Source organism: Pteronotus mesoamericanus, unplaced genomic scaffold, assembly GCF_021234165.1.
Source record: "Pteronotus mesoamericanus isolate MK-2021 breed Mesoamerican mustached bat unplaced genomic scaffold, CSHL_Meso_final scaffold_31, whole genome shotgun sequence".
In the NCBI taxonomy this organism is placed as follows: Eukaryota; Metazoa; Chordata; class Mammalia; order Chiroptera; family Mormoopidae; genus Pteronotus; species Pteronotus mesoamericanus.
Genome location: NW_026555312.1, coordinates 5,651,051 through 5,676,355, shown reverse-complemented (window position 1 = coordinate 5,676,355; position 25,305 = coordinate 5,651,051). Strand labels below are relative to the sequence as shown.

Sequence of the window (25,305 nt, the reverse complement as noted above, 5' to 3'; positions counted from 1 at the left end):
TGAAGGGTAGGAGTTAGTTGGGGGAGAGAGGCAAAGGGAGAAAAATCAGGACAACTGTAAAAGTATAATTAATAAAATGTAATTTGTTTAAGAACTAGGTGAAAAAGACCAATTACTTGAAAGACACAACCTGCCAAAATTCACAAAGGAAGAAACAATCTATTAAAGATATTGAATCAATGATTAATAATTTTCCAAAACAAAGGACCAGGCTCAGATGGGTTCACTGGTGAATTCTATCATACATTTGAGGAAGAAATGCTTATAACTCTCTACAATCTTGTTCAGAAGACAGAAGCAACGGAAATACTTCCTAACTCATTCTGTGAAGATGGCATTACCCTAATACCAAATAAGACAAAGATATTATTAGAAAAGAAAACAGCAGAACAGCATCTTTCATGAACATAATTGTAAAATTCTCAACATATTGCCAAATCACAACCAAGAAAGTATAAGAAAAATTATATACCACAACAAGTGGGATTTATTCTATGTATGAAAAGCTGGTTCAAAATTTGAAAATCATTTAATGTAATCTATGACATCAACAAGCTAAATAAGTATTTGACAAAACCTAATACCCAATCATGATAAAAAAAATTTTGTAAACTAAGAATAGAGGGTAACTTCAACTTGATAAAAAAAAATATACAAAAAACCCAAAGCTAACATTATACTTAATGGTCAGAAAAACTTTAAGCTTTCCCACTAAGATCAAATACAAGGCAAATTATTCCCACTGACCAGTCTTTTCAACATTGTACTAGAAATTTTAGCTAATGCAGTAAGGCAAGAAAATAAAATAAAAGGCATATGTATTGGGAAGGAAGACATCAAACTGTCTTTATTTGCAGAGAACATAACCATCTAGGTAGAAAAATCCAAAAGATTTAACATCAAGTTTCTGGAATAAGCAATTTTAACAGCGTTTTAAGTACAAGGTTACTACCCTAAAGCCAATTGTTGTCCTATATACCAGCAATGAACACGAGGAATTTGAAATTACATTAGCAACCCCACAAAAGAAATGCTTAGGTATAAATCTAACAAAATATACAAAATCTATATAAGGAAAACTACAAAAATTCAATATAAGAAATCAAAGAATTAAATGGAGAAAGAGTCAATGTTTATGGGTAGGAAGACTCAGTATTGCCAGGATGTCAGTTCTTCCCAATTTGATTCTTAAATTCAAGGAAATCTTAATAAAAATCCCAGCAAGTTATTTTGTGTCTACCAAGAAACTAATTCTAATATTTATATGGAGAAACAAAATAATAAGGATAGCTAACATAATATTGAGAGAATAACAAAGTTGGAGGACTGATATTACCTGGCTTCAAGACTTAACCACTATAAAGCTACACTAATCAGGACAATGTGGTACTGGTGAAAAAGACAGGTGAATGGGTCAACAGAACAGAAGAGAGAGCCCAGAAACAAACCTACATAAATATAATCAATTGATCTTCGACAAAGGAGCAAAGGCGATACAATGGAAAAAAGATACTCTTTTCAGCAAATGGGGCTGGATTACGTGGACATCCATGTGCAAAAAAAAAAAAGAAAAGAATCTAGACACAGACATTACACACAATACACCTGTCACAAAAATTAATACAAAATGGATCATATACCAAAATGTAAAATGCAAAACTATAAAACTCTAAAAGATAACATAGAAGAAAACCTAGATGACCTTGGATACAGCTATATCTTTTCAGATAAAACATCAAAGCACAATCCATGAAAGAAATAACTGATAAGCTGGACTTTATTAAAATGAAAAACTTCTACTCTGTGAAAGTTAATTTCTAAAGAATGAGATGAAAAACCGCACACTGGGAGAAAATATTTGCAAAAGACAAATCTGATAAAGGACTGCTATCCAAAATATTAAAAAAACTCATAAAACTCAACAACTAAAAAAAACCCAATTAAAAAATAAGACACTTTACCAAAGAAGATAAACAGGTGGCAAATAAGCATAGAAAATGGTGCTCCATATCATGTCATTAGGGAAATACAAATTAAAACAACGAGATATTAGTATACTGGTAACAGAATCCTAGCCGGCATGTGAAGCAACAGCAACTCTCATTCATTGCTGGTGGGAATGCAAAATGGTATAGCCACTTTGGAAGGCAGTTTGAGAGTGTCTTACAAAATTAAACATACACTACTATATGATCCAGCAATCACTCTCCTTGGTATTTACCCAAAGGAGATGAAAACTTATGTCCACACAAAAAGCTATATATGAATGTTTATAGCAGCTTCATTTATAACTGCCAAAACTTAGAAGCAACCAAGACAGCCTTCAATAGGAGAAAAAATAAAATAAATTAGCTGCAGTATATCGAGAATATGGAACATTATTCAGTGCTAAAAAGAAATGGACCGTCAAGGTAAGAAATGACATGGAGGAACCTGAAATGCATATTACTAACCTGAAGGAAACCAATCTGAAAAGGCTATATGCTATGATTCAAACAATATACATACTTTGATATGTATATATCATGATATTCTGGAATAGGAAAACTATTGAAAAAATAAAAAGATCAGTGATTGCCAGAGTTAGGGGAAGAGAGGGAGGAATGAATAGGTGGTTCACAGAGGTTTGTAGTGTAGTGAAAATGCTGTAACAGCGGACACCTATCATGCATTCCTCCTACAGAATGTGCAACACCGAGGGTAATGTAAATTCTGGTCTTTGGGAGATTATGATGCGTCAATGTAGGTTCACAACTGTAACAAATGCACCACCTCTGGTGGAGAATGTTGATATAATGGGAATGGTTGCGCATTTGTGAGGGTAAGCAGTACATGGCAAATGTCTGTACCTTCTGCTGAGTCTTTCTAAAACTGTTCTTAAAAATAAAGTCTTCAAAAAAGATGCTGATAAATAATAACTTCTGAACATTTTTGCTCCTCTAACAAACAATAGCTGAGCAAGTAATTCCTTTAATCCCAGATTTTCTTATATACATAATATAAGAGATTAAAAGTTTCAGCTACTAAGCTAAACTTCATTCTCAAAATTTTACTTGCTGTAAAAATAGCAAGATAAAGATGACATATTTCTAATTTTTCAAAAGTATTTATGTGCAACCCCCCTACAAATGTTATAAAAAGTCCACCTACCAAAAAGCGTGACCTGTGAAATACAGTATGCTTTTATTTTAACAGAAAATTTCATTAGAATATAATTAAGAAAACCAACTTGAGCTGCTCTTTGCTTTAGCTCCCAATTTCTCTCCTTAAGTGCCTGATCCATTTCAAGGAGTTCTTGCTTTTTGTCTTCAATCTCCATCTTGCATTCTCTGAAATTTATCAAAGAAAAAAGATCAAAGCAAATAGTAGAAATATTATAGTTTTTAAAAAGTAAGTCAATTGGGTTAACTTTCCTGTAAGTTAAAAGTGATAGGATATGTGTAATTATTTCAGATTGAAAGGGCTCAAGTTAAAGTAATAATGTAAAAGAAAAATGGTTATCAATATAGTTAGTTCAAAAGAGTGTCCTAAAAAGGCAAAAGGTAACTTAAACTCTACTATTATAGACTATTTAAGCTAAATGTTAAAGTACTCCCAGAAAATAAGACTGAATTATAATAATTTAAAATATTCCCATATTTTTGCATCTACAGATCAAGGGAATGTTTGAAAATCTTTTCTATATAATAGCTATGAGTTTATTACAACTGAATGAGGCATTTATCTCATGGTTGGTATCCCTGAGGCCCACAGCTCAGTAAATTACTGCTGTGTTTCTCATGGAAATTTTACTTAAAATGATGCCTTACATATATTGATGTAATGAAGTCTACTATAGAAATATCTTTATAAATAGAAATAAATATATTTTATAATAAATTTATTTTACATACATTTTATAAATTCCCATCCTCCTAAAGCCCTTATATATAATTTTGCATTATAAAAATGCTTATTAGTACTAACACAATTTTAAGACTTCTACCACTCTGAAGACTATGATCAGAGAATTTTAATTTGAACTCTAAGTTCTGATATGACAAAGCCTGAAAATGGTGTGTTGATCTTGAAAATCTTCAAATGATTTTACAATCTTAAATATGAAACAATATTGAATAAAGTTACTGATTTTTTAAAAAAGATTCTGAACTTTTTAATGAGCTGTTTATTATTCTCCTAGAAGTCAAAAGTTATAAATATAAGGCTAAACTAATATTCTAAAAGTAATACAAATGAATTCTAAAGATAACTCTAACAGCTGCCTATGTAAGTAATTGAGTTTCTAAAATTTAGCTATTAGCTAGAATTTTAGATTTCATTTTTAATTCTTTCATTCAATCATTCACTTAATTATATAGCAAATACTTATTGGACGCTTCCCATATGTCAGGGTTCTATGTACTGTGGACTTCACAGTCAACAAGATAGATGTCCTTCATCACATTGAGAATAACAAATAATTAACAACTCAACAAGAAAAGTATTACAATACACAGCTCTATGTTAGGACATTAAATAGTAACAAAATAGTGACAGGTGGCTACTTTAGAGTAGGTGGTCAGGGAAAGGCCCTCTGAAGTAATGTGAAAGGCAAGAAGTTAGCCATAAAACCATTCTTTCAGGCCAAACAAGCATTTACAGTAAAGTTGGAAGGTGGTGAAAAGTCTTGGGGAGTTTTAAGTAACTGCCCTGGCCAGCATGGCTCAGCTGGTTGGAGCACTGCCCCGTAAACCAAAAGGTCACAGGTTCAATATCAGGTCAAGGCACATACCTAGGTTGCAGATTCAGTCCCTGGTCGGGGTGCATGTGGGAAGCAACCCACCAATGTTTCTCTCACATCAATATCTATCTGTCTGTCTGTCTGTCTCTCTTTCTCTCATTCTCTTTTTGTCACCTCCCACCCACCTCTCCCGGAATCAACAAATATATCCTCAGGCAAGGATTAAAAATAATAATAATAATAATAATATAAGTAAATAAACAAATAAACAAATAGGCCAGGAAGGAGAAAGGTATGAAATGAGGCCAGAGAAGTAGACAGGAATCTTGTCATGTAGGGTTTTGTATTCCAGAATAAGGAGCTTGAATTTTTTAAAAATTTTGTTAGAATACATACAAGATTTACCATTTTAACCACTTTAAACAATTCAGTTACATTAAGTACATTCACAATATTGTGTTACCATCACACTATCTATTTCTAATACTTTTTTACCACTTCAAATGAAAATTCCATACCCATTTGTAGTTATTTTCTATTCTCCCTCCCCCTTGTTCCTGGCAACCACTCATCTGCCTTCTATCACTACAGTTTTGTTAATTCTTAATATTTCACATAAATGGGATTGTGCAATATGTATCTGGTTTATTTTATTCAGCAAAATGTTTTCAAGGTTCATCCATGTTGTAGCATGTATCAGTACTTGGTTGTCACATCTGAATAATATTCCTTGTATGATACAACACATTGTGCTTATCCACTCAACTACTGATGAACATTTGGGTTGTTTCCACTTAGTGTCTATTGTGAAGAGCTGCTATGAACATCTGTGCAAAATTTTTGTTTGAACACCTGTTTTAAATTATTTTTAGGTACATATTTAAAGTGAAATCACTAAGTTATATAATAATTCTGTTTAACTTATTGAGGAACTGCCAAACTGTTTTGTGCAGCAGCTATACCATTTTAGTGTCCCACCAGCAATGTATGAGGATTCCAATTTCTACACCCACTTGCTAATACTTGTTATTTTCTGTTCTGCTTTGTGATTGTTTGTTTTTATTATGGTCATTCACACCTTATGGTGTAAGTTGTACCTCATTGTGGTTTTGATTTATATTTCCCAAGTAGCTAGGGTTCTATTCCAAATCTTTTGGAAAACCATCAGAAAGTTTAAGTAGGGGAGTAATATGATCTGATTGATGTTTCAAATCATAAACTTAAATCTATTCTGAGGAGAATGGATTGTGGGGAGGGTCAAGAATTTAAATTGGGAAACCAGTTGGGAAGTCGCAGCAACAAACCAGGTGAGAGATGATGATGTCTTCTCCTAAGGTGGTAACAGAAAAGAGGCCAAGAAATCAATGGATTTCAGAATATATTTTGGAAATGGAGTTGACATGACTGACTAATAGATTAAAATTTTTAAAAGGGAGCACAAGCAATAAAATCATCATAGATTTCTGGTTAAAGCTATCGTATGATACTGAGAGAGGAAGGGCGGGGGGCGGGGGGCGGCAGAATGAGTTCTGTTTTGACCAAGCTTAAGAAGCCTCTTAAAAATATCAAAATGGAGATAACCAGTCATTAGATATTTGAGTCTGGAGTTTGGGTAATAGGTTATTAATGGAGATAGGGGTTTGAGAGTCTGACACATATTATTTAAAGCTACATGAAATTTACTAAAAATGAGTTTGTGGGTAGAAAAGAGAAAGGGGCCCTACAATCAATCATGAGACACATTTAAGTTTTGGGGTCATCTTGCTGCTTTCTATCCTGTTCTTTCATTCCACATTTCACATCCTGGATTGGAATTGTTTTCCTTTTCAGAATCTATTTCCCACCCTTTGGCTCTGGTCTTGCTCTCCATCCCTACTCACCATAGATGTGGTGGACTTAGCTGCCAATCTAAGAACTTAGATTTTAGAGTTGGACAGATCTATGTTTAATTCTGTCCTCTGAATGGTCTATGTGTCTTTGGGTATTTTACTTAATTTTCTAAAGCCTCAGTTTTCTCAGGTGTAAAAAGGTGACATATGGACCTGATAGGTTTGTTGTAAAGAAATGAGTAAGATCATATATGAAGTCCCTGGTGTAGTGCTGGCACAAACTAAGGGTTTAATACAAAGAACAATATTATTATTATTATTATTATTATTATTATTATTATTATTATTTTACTATTACTCACTGCTGTATGCTGGCCCAATCATTTTTTACCACTATAGAATACAGGAGGGGGCCAGTGTAAAATGTTCCAAAGACTAAAGATAAAATGTCAACTAACAGCTTGCTGAATTTATTAGATGGAACATAGGATAGGCTGACTGGAAAGAGCCACAGGGAACCAACTGAGAAGTTTAGACATCTAGAATTCAACAAAAAACTTTATTGTATGACCCAAGGATTCAGAATAATAAAGTGAAATACTTGTAATTGTGATACCATTTCTTTGTGTTTAACTCACCTAAGTTCAGCTGTGAGATCCTTTATAGTGCTGTATTTTTCCTCTAATGATACCTGAGCCTTCTGTAGTACATCTCTCAATTCCTGGAGTTGTCTTAGAGTACTTTTTAATTCTCCATGAGCATTTTGTAGCTCAGTCTCTAGTACTTCTCGTTTCTGCAAGGCTTCTGAAAGTTCAGTATCTGTGTGGTGCTGTAACTTTTCTAACTCTTTCACTGTTAACAGAATAATTTTAGAACTATATATAAACCATTTATTAAGAAGAAATTTGTAAATAATTATAATTAAGAATATTGAATTTTACTCATCTACCAGAGGCAAGATATTAACTACTCATTGTCCCTTTCAACTACACCATCCCAAATTCTTACTTTAGTCCAATTTTTTAAATATAAATATGCAGGCAGCTAAGCTCAGCTAACCTGCTGCTTACCAGCATTTGTTTTCTTATCTAGTTCTGTCCTTGTCTGTTCTAAGATCATGTCTAACTGAGAGATATGCATTGCTTTATTTTCTCCATCTCGTTTTAGGTGCATTATTTCTTTTTCCATTTTAGACAGCTCTTCTTTGTACTGATCCAGCTCAAGTTTTACTTGCCTAATTAAAAACAAAAAAATAAAACAAATGATAATTTGGAAACTTAAAAACCAACTGACTTGTCTCTGACTAAACAAATACTACAAGTTACATAAGGACAAATATCAGCAAAATGTCAGAATCTTAAATCACCTATTATATTGTTAAAAACACTCAAAAGTTGTAATTCTGCACCAATTACATACCACTAAATATAACTGTACTACCGAGTAATATTTAGCAAGGTTAGCATTCTTTTTTTTTTTTTTAAATCCTCAGAGGACATGCCCCTTGATTTCAGAGAAAAGGGAGGGAAGGAGATAGGGCAAGAAACATGAATCGGTAGCCTCTCTCAAGCACCCTGACCACACCCTAAAGGCAGACCAAAACTTGTAACCAAGGCATGTGCACTGACTGGGAATCAAACCCACAATCCTTTGGTTTATTGATACTCCAACCAACTGAGCCACACCAGCCATGGCTAGCATTCTCTTCAATCTAACTATAGTTAACTTTTATAAAGCTTTACATGGATTGAGAGCATCTACAGAAAGGTGCCTCATTCATCTGTAATTTCTACTATCTGCAACACAGAAAATAAAGAGGCCAACAATCAAAATATTCGTCACTAAGACCATACTACTCATGGGAGAGCAAAATCAGTCATTTTACATTTCATTTTTTTTTTTAGTACATTTTATTGATTATGCTATTGCAGTTGTCCCATTTTTTTCCTCCCAGTTCTCCCCCTCTGCCCCAAACACACCATCCAGCATTCCCCTCTACCCTTAGTTCATCTCCATGGATCAAACATAAGTTCTCTGGCTTCTCCATTTCCTATATTATTCTTAACCTCCTCCTGTCCATTTTGTTACCTACCAATTATGTTACTTATCCCCTGTACCTTTTCCCACATTCTCCCCCATCTCTCTCTCCCCACTGATGACCCTCCATGTGATCTCCATTTCTGAGATTCTGCTCCTGTTCTAGTTGTTTGCTTAGTGTGTTTTTGTTTTTTTTTTTTAGGTTCAGTTGTTGATAGTTGTGAATTTGTTGTCATTTTACTGTTCGTAGTTTTGATCTTCTTCTTTATCTTAGATCAGTCCCTTTAACATTTCATATATTAAGGGCTTGATATATGGGTGATGGTGAAGGGTGATGATGAACTCTTTTAACCTTACCTTATCTGGGAAGCATTTTATCTGCCCTTTCATTCTAAATGATAGCTTTGCTGAATAGAGCAATCTAGGTTGTAGGTCCTAGCCTTTCATGACTTTGAATACTTCTTTCCAGCTTCCTCTTGACTGTAAGGTTTGAGAAATCAATTGATAGTCTTATGGGAACTCCTTTGTAGGTAATTGTCTCCTCTTCTCTTGCTTTTAAGATCTTGTTTTTAATCTTTGGCAATTTAATTATGATGTGTTTTGGTGTGTTCATCCTTGGGTCCAACTTCTTTGGGATTCTCTGAGCTTCCTGGACTTGCATGTTTATATCCTTTGCCAGATTGGGGAAGTTTTCCCTCATTATCTTTTCAAGTAAGTTCTCAGTTTCTTGCTCTTCTCCTTCTCCTTCTGGTACCCCTATGATTCGGATGGTGAAACGTTTAAAGTTGTCCTACAAGTTCCTAAATCTCTCCTCATGTTTTTTAATTCTTGTCTCTTCATTCTGTTCCAGTTGAATGTTTATTTCTTCCTTATGTTCAAGATCTTTGAGTCCTGATTTCCTTCCTTCAACTGTTGTTTCCCTGTATACTTTTATTTTGTTTGTATATTCACCTTGTACAGCCTTCATTTCTTCCTTTATTTTGTAGCCATACTCAACCATTTCTGTTAGCATCATGATTACCAGTGTTTTTAACTCTACATCTGTTAGGTTGGCCATCTCCTCGTCACTTAGTTCTTTTTCTGGAGGTTTTGATCTGTTTTTTCATTTGGGCCTTATTTCTTTATTTGGCACACAAGTTATGTTGTAAGGGGCAGAGCCTTAGTATTTGCCAGGGCAGGGCAAGCCACTTTGCTGCGTTGTGGTGCTCTATGTAGGGGAGGGGTTAGAGGGAACAATGCTGCTTGCTCAGCTCTCCCCCTGCCTTCAGTCACTTCCCCTGTTACCCACAAGTGAAGTGGGTTCCTCCGGTGCTGATTCCTCAGGTGGGTGTCTTGTGTACATTTTAGGACCTCTCCAACATACTTTCCTGTGAGACTGGGAGTTTCTCCTGCCATTGCAACCCCCACAGGTTTTTACATGAGCTTTTAAGGTTTTATATCTCCGTGCTGGAACTCTGGTTTACACTATCTCTTCACCAGTTGTTCAACTTGGTTTATCCATACTTTAATGTGGAACTGCCCAGTCCACCAGCCACCACCTTGCCCTGCATCCTCTCTGCCCTAGCTACCCGTCTCTGCTAATCTTACCAGTCTACATGAATGTTTATTCTTTAACTCCTTGGTTGTCAGACTTCCATACCATTCGATTTTCTGGCAGTTCTGGTTGTTTTTTTTGTTTTTAAATTGGTTGTTGCTCTCCTTTTGGTTGTGCAAAGAAGCAAAGCTTATCTGCCTATGCCTCCACCGAGGCCAGAAGTCCCTCCTCAGACATTTCTTAATAATGTTATCTTTTTAGCTTTAAAAGGAAGTAGAGATTCTTAGACTAGTGCAACTTCCTTGCTTTACAGATGATGAAACTGGAAGATGAAGTAAATTGTCTAGGATAGCAATTTTCAACCATTTTTAATCTAATTGCTAAGTTAGTAATTAGGTAAAATTAGTAATTTACTAATTACTAAAATTCTGCAGCACCCCACAAAATATATTTTTGCCTGCTCTGACAAAAAATATATAGGTATAATTTTTATTCATTCACATTGTTGTGTTGGCTGCTGTCATTTTTCTATTTGACAGTCTAAGGGAAAAAAGGTCAGTCCCCCTGACTAGTCAGGTACTACATGTTTTAAAAGTCTTGCCATGGCACACTGGTTGAAAATCAATGGTCTAGGATAATACAAATAATTATTAATAGAGAAAGCTTACTAACTTTCAGGCTGCCCTGGGCTTATTCCACTATGGAAGTTCCACTACCTATTGCCAAGTTTTAAGTCCATTTCTTGGTAATTCCAAATGATATTCAGTAACAAACAATTGTTAATGTCATTCACCATAGTGGGCAGAGCTGATGTTCCTTAGGATCAGCATTTTTGTTGTTGTAGTTGTTTTGATCTTTGACATTTATAAACTGAGTTTGAAAGTGGAAGCATTTATTTTCTAATAAATGCAACTTAGATGAAATTGCATTTTTCAAGACTTTTTTTCAATGTCCATAAGTGAACTTCAAGAAAACTTCAAACATCCTGAAACAATTTGCAAAATTATGTATGAATATGTTATATCTATGTATAGGAAATGATCCATATCCTCCAATATGTCCTTGGTCCAACACAGTTAAGAACTGTTAGGTTAGATAAGTGTGAATGACTCTTTTTCAGGTTTAAAATCCTATGCAAATGATTTTTAACTTGACTAATTCTTTTCTTATGTTATACTGAATATAAAACATAATTTAAAAAGAATAATTCAAAGAGGTTGGCTACTGTACCGAGAGGTGATAGCTCATCAGCAAAGAAGTAGGGAGAAAATTATTTTTAAAAGATACTCAAAAAGCACAGCTGTCTTTAGCTATTTAGTAAAAAATAAACAGAGCTCTATACTCCTCAAGATTTCATTAGGTTACCAGGGTATAATAACTCATGTCTGTAATGATAACCCTGATACACTCAAAGAAGGTAAAAATAACAAGAAAATATATTTTGGAAAATTTCTATCAAAAAGATTTTTGTTTTGTTTTAGTTTCCCTACTTGGTAAAGATAAACTCCACTCTTATTTCTTTATTTATGAGCATCCATGAATCATTTCCTGATGGTACATAAATGAGGCATTACTATAATATAACAAATATTTAACAGTTTAAGATTTTAACTATTATATAGATAATCCAATACAAAAAATTTCCCCATAACTTTCAAAATTTTACAGGACTTTAAAGCCGCCATTTTTCCAGAAATCATCTTACAGTTGCAGAGTTACTGTGGGCAATCAAGTCTGAGATTGGAAACAGAGCCAAAGGAAGGATTTTGCAAAAATAATACTAAACTTTTAGAACATAGTAACTGAACATATGGCATCTACAAATGTAAAAAAAAAAAAGTTTTCAAATGGTTACAGAAGCAGTCTGAGAAATCTAACGAGTGCTATATGAGCCTCTGCACTAGGAAAACAGGGTTAGGATCATTCATATGCAGTGACATTTACATATAATACCAGGAGAACATTTTAGTAGTGGTGTAATAGAAAAAAAAACACTTGTGGTTTTAGAGCATATCTAAATTGTGCATCTCATATCCTAACTAAGTTTCAGCTTCCTTATTCTAAAAATTGAGATAACAAAAACTGATACAGCTGGGTTTTTAAAAATCTTTTAAAATAACAGGTTTCATTACATGTGAAGCCATAAATATTCAGTACATGAGAAAAGGGTTGCATTTTTTTTAAATTGTATTTTATTGTTTATGCTATTACAGTTGTCCCCACTTTTTCTCCTTTGTCCCCCTCCACTCAGCTCTGCCCCCCTCCCTCAGGCAGTCCCCACACAGTTGTCTGTGTCCATGGGTCATGAATACATGTTCTTTGGTTAATCCCTTCACCTTCCGGCTGTTGGGGGGAAGGGGGCTGGATGATAAGGTTGTTTTGATTGAGTTAATGTGTTTACTTCATACACTGCCTAGAACACAGAAAGTGTTCAATAAATTAGTTTCCTTTCTTTCTATCTGAAGATATGTTAATGCTAAAAACAGATCAGAGGAGATACATAACAGATATATTTTAACTCTAATACCTTCTGGCAGAGGAAAACAGTTTTATAAACTGTAGTTCCTGAAGTGACAGTGAGAACAGAGAAACAGAGAAAACACTGCTTCATGAAGAGATGTCTTGGAACTAGGGTGCATCTTATAAAGTTTAACTATCTTCCTGCTAGTATTTAGGACTTGCTTTTGCTACTAAATGTAACTATAGCTATAATCATAAAGAATTTTTGTCTCGAGTCAAACTGCAGGGGTGAGAAAAGAAAGAAACCACTACTTTAATTCTATCAGTGAGACAGAAAGCAAGACTGGGGAGGGATTGTTGGAACTTTGAAAGAAAAGGCAAAGGTGTATAGGAATATTGCTAGATAGCATTAAGGGAACACTTAAAGTTTGAAGTTATGATTTTCAAGTAAGATTGGTCAGCATGGTTAAATTTTTCTCCAGCCTCTGTAAAGATGCAAATATGGAGCAGTTTGAGTTGGTTTTTAGGCTACCACAAAGAGGGAGTTACGGGTATATGCAAAGTAAAGGAAGTGTGGGTATATGCAAATCAGTGATTTTAATGACTATTAAGAATTTAAGCTGTGTAAAGGAAGGAAAGAGGACATTAGAGAATGAGGCAGTGGTAGAACTGATAGATTAGAGGTCCTGGTAAGATCAAAGAATTGTTGAAACTGGAGTATTAAAAGAGAATGAGAATATTATGGGGGTAGATGCATAGTATTCAGATTATGTTGACATATAAATGACAAGATTGAGGCAAAATCATGTGAGTGAGTGTCTGAGGTATGATAAAGATCAAGATCATTAGAGGAGAAGAATTTTAAGGAGGCTAGGGTGTCAAAGGATCAGCTAAATAGATATACAATACATTGAAATCTCCAAGAATGACAGTAGTGGTTTTCAACAGAGCAACAGCAAGTCAGGTGGCCTGTAGGTGTCAGCAACAGTGAGGGATAATATGATTTGATGACACAAGGTTCATGGACTATAGTATACTATTCCACATCTTAACCCTGTGGTACAAGAACTTCAAGGAAAAGTTTTTACTTTAGAGAGCTGCAGGGAAAGAAGTAATGTCCTCAGGGAGAGTCACGTTTCTATTACAGCAAGAAAAAAGAAGTAGAGAATATAGGGGATGTCTCTCAGGACAGACTGTGAATTCCAGTGGACACAGTGGAAGTCTTTCAGAAGGTGGAATGAGGTGGGAGAAGGGAAGAGAATGCATGGAAAGGTTAGTATGGGAAATGAGGGGTGACCTGAAAATCTATAGCTTCTAGTGGTGTTCTACATAAGCGAGGATAAAGTTATAATGTGATTCATCTTTGAGGAATTAAGGTGCACACTGGTGGTGAGACTGTACTAGTGGATAGACAACTGTCAATACAAGAAAGACCATCTGAAGAACTGTGGTCTTAGTTTTAAACACAGGACACCCTTTTGACCCTGCTGAGAGAGCTGAAGACATCTGGGGAAGCAAGTTGCTACTCAAGGCACAAAGACTTTACATTTACTCCTGTCAGTAGGGGAGAGAAAGCCTGGCAAGATGTGGTTTTAGTTCAAATGCATAAGTTAGCTCTTGCCTTCTATCGGCCAAATAGTGGAGTGAACATTATGAGTGTATTACTAATTATGTCAACTCTTGTTGACAAAGTAGAAGTCTGGGGAGGCTGGGTATAGCTTTCAGCTTATGCGGCCCTCTCTTGACTGATGCCTAGGCCCAGCCCAGCCAAATTAAATCAGGATCTTTAGAGGTGGGACCTAGGCATCAGTATTTTTATAGCTCCTCAGGTGAATTTAATGTTCAGTCAAGGGGGAGAACCACTGCTTTACTCTATTAAGTTACTCCCTCCCATAAACAATTTGACCACATTTCCACAAGAGGATATCTTTGCCTGCAACTTTTAATGTTTTCCACCATTTAATTTACTAGAGCAGTTGCTGAGTGCCTATGAGTTATAAGGAATTATGCTAATTGTTGTGAGAGGACCCTTAAAATAAACCAGATATTATCTTGGTCTTAAGGAACTTATAGTAGGAGGGTTATGAGGGAGGTACAAACAAAATGCTACAGGAACACAGACTATAGAGAAATTAATTCCTCAAGCAAAAGCTTCACTGAACATTATCTCATATTGAAACTCAGACACAATCAATGTTGAAAAAGGAAGATAAATAAAAACTATCATATTCATTTTACCTGGCAGTACCAGTAAGCTCAATAACTTTCTGCTTTTTCAAATCTGCTTCACGTGTAGCTGCATCACATTTTTCCTCCATTTTTCTCAACTTTTCAGCTGAATTTTCCCTTTGTTTTTGAAGCTCTTGTTCCAATTTTGATACCTTGTAAAGTAGTTTTCAGTAAGTATTTAAAATTCAGTCCCAGCTCAACATTCTTCAGGAATATTTACTAGTACATATATTTGTTGTTTAGCTTATCATTTTTCAAGATGTATTACAAAAATCAAAGTACAGACAAGGAATTACAGCAGGTCTTTGAATGTCATTTCATCCAACATTGTTTCATCATAACATTAATGAGGTACACAGGAACCTAACTCTTGTTTATAACAGTTAGTCTGTGGTAAAATTGATTTTGTTATTTGTCATTTTATTTAAAGTCACAAAACTCACTGACAACATTAAATGAGAACTTACTGTAATGTTTTGAAATTTATAAAAGCAAAAGAGTTTTTAGTAATAAAGATATTTCATTCATATACATATTTATAGAAATGGCCATATCATAACATTAAAATATGTCCCCTAGAGCCAGGGATATAAAAGAAAGAATAAACAAATGGGATTACATCAAATTAAAAAGCTTCTGCATTACCAAAGAAAATATCAGCAAAATGAAAAGGGAACAAACCATATGGGAAAATGTATTTGCCAATGAAACCTGAAGGGTTTGATTTCCAAAATATGTAAAGAACTCACATGACTCCACACCAGGAAGATAAACAATCCAATTAAAAAATGGGCAAATGATCTGAGCAGACACTTCTCCAAGGAGGACATACAGAGGGCCCAGAGACATATGAAGGGATGCTCAGCATCACTAGCCATCAGAGAGATGCAGATTAAAACCACAATGAGATGCCACTTCACACTGGTCAGAATGGCCATCATAAACAAATCAACAAATGACAAGTACTGGTGAGGTTGTGGAGAAAAGGGAACCCTATTGTACTTTGGTTGGGAAGGCTGACTGGTGCAGCCCCTGTGGAAAGAGTATGGAATCTCCTCAAAAACCTAAAGATGGAACTGCTTTTCATTCCAGTGATCCCACTGCTGGGACTATATCCTAAGGATCCTGAATCACCAATTCAAAAGAACCTATAATGAGTGGATCAAAAACTGTGGTATATTTATACAATGGAATACTATGGAGCAGAAAGAAAGAAGGAACTCCTACCCTTCATGACAGCATGGATGGAAATGGAGAGCATTATGCTAAGTGGAATAAGCCAGGTGGTAAAGACAAGTACCATATGATCTCAACTATAAGTGGAACCTAATCAACAAAACAAATGGGCAAAACAGAACCAGAGACATGAAATAAGCAACAAACTGACAGTGACCAGAGGGGCGGGGGTAGGGGGATAAGGGGGAAAAAAGGGGAAGGGTCAAGTCAAGGAACATGGATAAAGGACCCATGGACAAAGACAGTGAGTGGGGAGGATTGAAAGTGGAAGGTGGGGGGTGGGCGGGGCAGGGGAGAGCAATGGGGCAAAATGGGGACAACTGTAATTGAACAACAATAAAAAAATTTTTTTTAAAGATTTATAAGAATTGAACAAAATAATGGTAAATATTCTCCTATTCATAATTCCCACTGGAAATGTTTTTTCTTTTCCTGTCAAACCATGTTCCTCTCCTTCACAAACTGGCTCAATTCAGAGAAGAATTCCTAGAGTCCTATCTACCCTCAAACATTATAACTTGCATTTTCTCCCAGCATAACTTGCATCTACTCCTATTCATTCTTCCTTCTGTTCTGTTAGAGTGAAGGACGTATTCTTCCTCCTATACAAGTCAAATTACGTCCTAGGTATTCTAGATTCAATTCTTATCCAGTTCCTCAGGAACCTCATACTATTGACTAGCTCTACTCTCTGTTGTACCTTCAATCTCTCTTTCTTCTGGTTTCTTTATATCAGCATGTAAGGCATGTTCAAGACCTTCCCATCATAAAAACTTTTCCTTCATGCCCTCATACCTCTCCCTCCCTCCACCTACCACCCTTTCTTTCCTCCTCTCTAAAGCCCAACTTCTCAGAGTTTTCTATGCTTGTTGCATTTCTCATTTATTCCTCAACCTGTAGCAATCTACAGAAACTGCATGATGTCATCAATGACTTCCATGTTGCTAATTCCAATGGATATTTCTCAACACTCAATTTATTTGACATTGACTGCAGCAGCCCATGACACCAACTATTCCCTTACTTCATGAAATACTTATTTTGGCTTCCATGTATCACATCCCTCAGATATGTATCCAAGTCAATCTTCTCACCCCTCATTCTCTATTCTCCCCCTAGTTAATTTCAGCCACTCCGTGTTTTCAGTAAACATTTACATGACTGAGATCTCAAAGTTAATCTCTGGCTAATGACTTTAATATCCTCCCTGTCTTCTAAAACTTGTCACTGAGGAACTAAATACAGATTACTAATCATTGATACCCACCCCCCACTCAAGTTACAAGAAATTAAAACAGTACTTGGGTAAAAAGGGAAGAGACCCATGAAAAATCTACCTATACTCTGCTTAATTAAACAGCACATTCATAAGCAGAAAAAATCTAAAGATGATTAATAATCTGAAAGAATATACCTTAGAACTTATGTATAGTGGAACAGAAATGAAAGCTAGAAAAATAGTTGCTAAAAAACTTACTCCAAATACTGAAGAAACTTTTACATATAAACTCCTTTAGACCCTCAAAGAAATTAAAACACAAAAGTCTTTTAAAATAAAGATCATGAAGAAATTAAACCACCAAATGAAAAATACGAATAAACTAGCAGACTCAGGAGGAAAAAAACAAAACAAGAAGAAAACCGTAAGAACATTAGAGAAATGAAAACAACTCTAGAAGGAACAAGAATTACAATCAATCCCGCAAAATCCAGAGTCAATGACAAAGAATCTAGGAAGCGGGAATCTCACATAGATGAGATGAAGAAATGCTTCAGGATAAGGTTGTACATGAGGCATATCAAGCAATAGATCTAGACTTTAATGAAAGAGACAGAGAGTTATAGGGGAGATGTCTCTAAAAAAGAAAATACATAATACCTGCCTGATATGTTTGAATGTATTGAGAGGAGATTCTTTAGTTCCACTGCACAGGTTGAGGGTGAATTCAGAATACGTAATAGTGAGACTACACAGAACATCATTTTCTAATTTATACATTTCTGTAAAGTTTGAAAAGAGAAAAAGAATAAAAGATATGAAATATCTGTCTGAAGAATTCAGGTGAATTTGGTAATAAATGAAAGAGCAAAGATTAGATACTAGTATAAATTTTCCTAGGACTCTTTCTTTAGAATAATAACTAATTTTTAGAAATAAGTAGTATCCTTAAGATTTTTCTCTTAGTACATTTCTTTGGAATTTCTTTAGGGATTATCATACATGTCCTGATCCAAAAAGAAGAAATTGGAAGGTATGATGATTCATATCAGCATTATATTCAGGTCCAAGAAGAAAGGAGAGATAGAAAAAGAAGTCTAAATTATAACTAAGTTGTATGGAATGACAAAATGGGCCTTTGGTATTACATGGTCACATTATACAGGAATAGAACTTTATCCACTTTACAATGTTAATATAGAATATTTCTTATAATATGAATTCTGAGGTTAAACAGCAATTTATATAACAAAAATGTAATATCAATTGTAAAAATTTCTATTTCATACAAGTAAAATAATTGTGACCAAAAATATATACCTGTTTTTCAAGTTTAGTTTGAATGTCTTCTAGCTCGCCATTTCTTATGGTCTCTTGTTGTAACATTTGCTGCTGTTGCTGAAGAGTATGCTGTAGAATAACATTTTGCTCAGAGGTCTCTTGAAGACTGTGATTTTTTATCTTTAGCTCTTTCTGTAAACAATATACCTAACAAACATATACATTTCTCATTATAATGACATGCTTCACATACAAAGCAACATAATGTCAAAGCTGTCTGCCTCATTAGATAATGATCCCACTTTTCATGTGGGACAATTTTATTTATGGTTATAGGTTATTATGTGGCAGGGCAGGGCCCATTTTTCTGATGAGGAGATGTGTTAGAAGGGACTGCTGATAGAGTTGGTTCTTGGTTGGTATCTGGGAATGTGGACTTTTGACATTCCCTAAGAAATGAGATTATTTTGCCTGGCTAGGGCATTACACCATAGTTTCCTTCCGTGAGTTTGGAATTTTAATACTCATGGCTGCTCCTGTGTAACCAGCCCCCTTAAAATATCTTGATCTGAGTCATAAGCAGGCTTTCCTGGGCATAAATACTGCAGATGTTACCATATTTCACTGCTACAGCATGATGCATGTTCTATGTGACCCCTCCCAGAACAAGCAAGAGAACATAGGAAGCCATGAATTTCTCTATATTTCCATCAATGTCTTTTCCCCTTCTTGATAACAAATTATAGCCATGAAAGCACTGCATGTTATGTGCTATTTATTACATTATTGTTGCTATTATTGTCATTGTTTGTAAAATGATATACTAGCAATGCACTTTTCAACATTCATGATAAAAAAAAAAACACCTAAAGGAATGACAATACAAACTAAGAAATTACTTTAATTCTAAATATTTAAAACTTCAAAACTGTGTTCCCTCAATACTGCTTTAAAAGATACCTTTGAAGTTGTCTGAAAGCACCTATTAAGAGAGGGAAAAATGCCCTTTGTCCTAGAAATCCAAATTCTAAAAATCTGCCAAAAGAAATTATTGTTAAAATTGTATAAATAATATGGTGTAATTTAATGTATATTTTATAATATTGTTCACCTGCTCCCAAAAAGAGGTTAAATAAATGAGGACATATCAATCTGATTTAAAGTGATGCAACCAATTTAAAATCACAATTTAAAAGACAGTAGCAGATATAAAATTTTACAAAATGAAATTAAGTGAAAGAAACAATTACATTTCACTAATGTAATTGTGAAAATATGCTAACAAATAGAAAAGTGAAAACTTAAGTATTAGAGAGTGGACTGCAGGTAAATCTTCTTTAAAAGATTTCTTACTGCTCTTCCTCCACAAGCAGCCTGAGGGAGGTGACCTCTGAAAATTGTTCCCTATTCACTTGATCCAAAAACCCCCCACAAAATCCTGCAAATTAAGAGAATCAAATTTTCATGTTCACTTTAAGAACACTCATGAAACTGCCCAGTCATCAAGGGTATGCATATCCAAAAAGTCACGGAGCATCAGAAGGATGTCACTTTGCAGAAGCAATGTGTGCTATTCTGTTGTTCTGTTGGTGGAGTTGGTGGCTGTGCTCAGGCCAAAAAATGGGGCTGGACCCAGGATCAGTGGCCCAAAATGAGTGCTGAATTTTTGCTACATGTGCTTAAAAATGCAAAGAGTAATGCTCAGGTTAAGGGTTTAGATGTACATTCTCTGGTCATTAAGCACATACAGGTAAACAAAACTCCCAAGATGAAGAACGTACAGAACTCATAGGCAGGTTAATCCATGCATGAGCTCTCCCTGCCACACTGCCATGATCCTTACGAAAAAGAGCAGATGATTCCTAAGCCAGAAGAGGAGGTTGCAAAGAAAAAAAAAATATCCCATTATAAACTAAAGAAAGAAAAAATTTACAGACTGGGAGCAAAAAATAAATGCTAATAAAAGTTAAAAAAAAATCTTACTGTTGCTTATGTAATAGCTATTTTAAATTAAAGAAAATAAAGCCATTCCTTTAAAACAAAGAATCTTTCCAATAATTATCATTCAGAAAAAAAAAAGGAATTTTAAATTTGTAAGAAATAGTGGAAGAAAATACTGACTTGATTCTTTTTTCTAATTGTCCAACAGCTGAACATTCACCAGTGTCATGAAGGGCTTAGAGGCCAAATATTCTTTGCTCATAATGAGAAGCTCTTATATTTCAAACTTCATTATATGATGACATTGTAAACTTGAAGAACTTTAGATATCACAGGCAAATAACCATTTTCTAATCCTATTATTATAGTGCTTTCTTACACTAACCCTTTTTACTTAATTTTGTCTGTAGGAAAATAATTTACCATAAATATGTATCAGTATCACCTGTTTTCTTTGTTTTCCCTCTGCTATCTACTGAGAAAACTGCAAATCACATGTTGACAGTTTAGTTTACATAAAATTGACTTGCCTTCAAGATAAGTTTAAATACTATCTTTTCTGTACCAGAACACTGTTTTATACTAAATAGATAAAATATGAAAATACACAAAACAGCAGGAAAAAAAGATAAGGCCTAATCAAAACACTAAGAAAACCTTAATAACAATAAAAAATTTATTTCAGTAATCAAACCACTGGCAAAATAATTTCAATTAAAAATTTTGAAGTATCTAATATGTTGGTTGTATCACAAATATAATTCAAAAAAATTAACCAGTCAAACTTACATTAACACTGGATTGCACTACCATTCAACATTACTCTAAAAGTAAATACTATATGACAAATAGTTTTTATGTTATATTTTCTAAGTAAGTATATTCAGAGAATAAGATCTGCCTAAAGGAGTCATTATTTGATAATTAAAATAAAAATTTACATTATAAAATCTACTTTACAATTAAATGTATCTAGTATTAAAGTATAATCCAAAGAAAAGACACTTTCATAATTATATACTTAAATAAAATACAAGAAGCTCTGGCCAGTGTGGCTCAGTGGATCAAGCACCAGCCTGTAAACCAAAAGGTCACCACTTCGATTCCCAGTCAGGGCACATGCCTGGATTGCAGGCCGGGTCCCCAGCTAGGGGCATGTGAGAGACAACTGACTGATGTTTCTCTTGCACATTGATGTTTCTCTCCCTCTCTTTCTTCCTCCCTTCCCCTCTCTCTAAAAATAAGTAAATAAAATCTTTTAAAAAATACAATAAAAATAACATTTTTTATTTGTATAAATATAAATATAAACTAGAAAGCATAAATATAACCCAAAAAAGTTATATGATGCCAACTTCTCAAAATTTAAGTCCATGAATTTCAATAAAGATCCTTATCATTAAAATGATTAATTTTAATAAATAAATGCTTTACACAGAAAATGTTTAGGCTTATCCACATCTATTTAGTGTTTATTTTCTTCTATCATGGGGATAATGTAATTTTGCATGAACACATATTTTTATCACTTTTAAGGCATTTTAATATGGAATTAAAATATTTTCAAAATAATTCAGTACTCCAAAGTCACTACTGCTTTAATCATAAATTTATTTATTTTCAACATATGGAAAAGAATATTTGCTTGAGTAATGCTCTCAGAGGAATATTTATGAGCTTTTCGTCATGGATAATCAATATATGGTTTTTATAACTGGCTTTTTACCAATATGTTCTGGGGCCACTTAATTATTCAGCTAGTAGGTGATTTGGAAATATCGACTTATTTAAAAGAGTAAAACATCTTATAATATCCTCTATTATTAATAGAATAGATGTACTAAGAATCAACTCAAATTTTCTAAAACCTAGCTATATATGATGAAAAACCTCACAATTTTGCTGTTATATAAATTATATTAACCATCATTAGTTTTCTCTGTAAGACATAATTGGTTCTGAAGACAAATAAGTTAAAAGTATGTAAATGTATGAGTTGGTGTCTAAAAAAAAGTAAATAGTAATTGGATTTGTCTCCATGTTTCATATCAATATACATAAAGGAAGAAAGATGGCCTTTTAAATAAGCCAATTCAAGTGCACTTAAGCTAATAATTCAATACAAATAAAAGAGCTTGCAAATCTATCTTACTTACTTATTCTCTAGTATGGTTGTACATACCTGACTACCACCTGTGATTTCTAATTTGGTTAGTAAATTTTTAAAGATTTTATTTATTTATTTCTTAGAAAAAGGGGAAGAAAAGGAGAAAGAGAGAGAAACACCAATGTAAAAGAGACAATATTGATCAGTTGCCTATCTTATGCTCCCCGACCAGGGACTGAACCCACAAACCAGACATGTGCCCTGACCAGAAATCAAACTGGAAAACTCTCACTTTGTGGGACAAAAACCAACCAACTGAGCCACACTGATCAGGGGTAAATTTTCTTTTAAAATTATTAATGATTTTAGAGAGAAAGGAAGTGGGCGAAGGAGAGGGAAGGAGGGAGGGAGGAGTGGAGGAAGAGAGAGGGGGGGAGAGAGAAATGCTGATTTGTAGTTCCACTTATTTATGCATTCATTGGTTGCTTCTTATATGTCCCCTGACTGGAGATGGAACCCCCAACCTTGGCGTACTGGGATGACGTTCTAACCAACTGACGTAACCAGCCAGGGCTTCTAATTCAGTTTGAACCTAGGGTTACAGTTTCAGCTATTTTGAAAAAAAAGCTGTAAGTTAATTTTGGGTAAGTGCTGATTATCTACTTAGTCTCTTGATGCTGTTTCTAAGAATGATCTTATTACAAACACTGTCTCCAGATTCCATCTCTCCTCGGTCCTTTTATGCTATAGTGTAGCTGAGGATTCCAAGATAAATGCCTAAATAATATTTTAAAGGAGATTGTTGGGGGAAGGGAAGACATCCTATTTTAAAAATTCAAGATATCCATAGTTTAGATGATTTAATTTCCATATATTGGAGTGAAGAAACATATATACGCCCATTTGTCAAAGATGCTATAAGAAGATAGGACCATATAAAAAATATATATATATCGGTTCCTTTTTTTTTTTTTTAACCTCTGAAGTTACATAATTATATGGTGCATCTAAGTCTAGAGTGCTGGTCAACTACATATTTGGTCTTAGATCTTCCGTGCTCTGCTCTGTGTGTTGCAGGAAACTGCCCTCTGGATAACAAAGATTTGGCCACCGAGAAGGTCCAGTAGTAGCAGTTCTCTACAGCCCAGTTTCTACTAGACAGACTTTTTCTCCGTGACCCTAGCTCCACCAAGCAGATCTGCTACCAAACTACTGTCACATCGACTCTTACTGATGTTCCTCTATCCGTAAGGATGTTAAGTAGATTCCTGCTTATGATACTGAGTCACCTTGGCATGCTCCGTTTGGCTTTTCTCATCTTCCATCACCTATGCATGTACCTACTTCTCTATAAAAAAAATTCCCTACATTTTAAAGATATGGAAGGGCTTCTGTTTTTCTAGTTGGACTTTTTTGCTACATTCAAGCCAACTTAACAAAGACTTATTGGGGGCTATTTCTAAACATAATTTTAAGGTTTAAATACATATACAGGGGTGGGCAAAGTAGGTTTACAGTTGTTTTGTATGGAAAATAACACAATAATATATAATACAACATTACACTGTTTCACAAACTCACAACTGTAAACCTATTTTTGCCCATCTTGTATTATAAATTCTAACAAAGAAATATAGAAATTCCTCAAAGATTATTCTGAACAAATGTTTACTAAGTACCTATTATGTTGAAAGCAAAGTAGTAGACAATGAGGATACAAATAAGATAACTTAAGAAAAATCTTCTTCTAGTATCTGAGAAACTCATCTCAATAAAGTTAATTTCTAATTTTCAATCCTTCAGTCAACTAGAAGAAATAAAAGCAACATGGAAGATATTTTAAGAATTTTATACCTCAAAGTCTAAAACAATGTTCTAAGTATTAATCATCTATATTAGAATCACTTTGTGATTATTAGTAATAATTTAATTTTCTGGTTCCCTAAAAATATGTAAAAGTATCAGAATCTTAAGATGTCATATTTTGTGCTGCACTGAAATAATGTTTATTTTTAAAAGAATATAAAATTAAAATTTCCACTTTACTGAAAAGATTTTTTATATCAGCTAATAAAGACGTACTTGTAAAGCATCTTGAAAGTAAACAATACCTCAAAAAGAAATCACTTGAAAAATATTCTATATATAAAGAAAATATTGCCCTGGCTGGTGTGGGTCAGTGGACTGAGTGTTAGACTGAGAACCAAAGGGTCACCAGTTGGATTCCCAGTCTAGGGCACATGCCTGGGTTGCAGGCCAGGTCCCTGGTAGGGGGCATGCAAAAGGCAACCACACATTGATGTTTCTCTCCTTCTCTTTCTCTCTCCCTCCCCCTCTCTAAAAATAAATAAAATTTAAAAAGAAATATTCATTTACCTCTTCAGATTTCTTCTTTAGCTGTTTTTCAAACTTCTCCTTATTTCCTTCCAATTGATTCAAATGCAAGGCAAGTTCTTCCTTACAAATTTCCAACGCTGAATCTAACTGTCTGACCTAAGCAGGAAACATGAAAAAAAGAAAAATCAACTAATAATGTTTATTATATGCTCAATATTTTACAGATTTGTGTCCTAATGTTAACTCACTGCTTCAAACAGTGACTATACAGTCAAACTTATATTACAAAAGAGATTTATTTAAAAACATTTTTTATTGAAAACCAGGAAGCCAGAGACTGCAGTCCTGAAAAAACAAACAGTATTTGAACAAGTG

The 25,305-nt window shown here is 34.3% G+C and overlaps 1 protein-coding gene across 1 annotated transcript in view; it reads right to left on the bottom strand.

Annotated features, from left to right (window-relative positions):
• Positions 1 to 25,305, bottom strand: part of CCDC18 (coiled-coil domain containing 18) — a 100,371-nt gene that overhangs the window by 35,824 nt on the left and 39,242 nt on the right. The window contains exons 16-21 of the mRNA XM_054592183.1: positions 24,970 to 25,086; positions 18,585 to 18,752; positions 14,819 to 14,961; positions 7,620 to 7,783; positions 7,188 to 7,401; positions 3,230 to 3,329 (exon numbers count right to left, since the gene is read on the bottom strand). Coding sequence (XP_054448158.1) covers positions 3,230 to 3,329; positions 7,188 to 7,401; positions 7,620 to 7,783; positions 14,819 to 14,961; positions 18,585 to 18,752; positions 24,970 to 25,086 — 906 coding nt within the window. The remainder of the gene's footprint in view (positions 1 to 3,229; positions 3,330 to 7,187; positions 7,402 to 7,619; positions 7,784 to 14,818; positions 14,962 to 18,584; positions 18,753 to 24,969; positions 25,087 to 25,305) is intronic.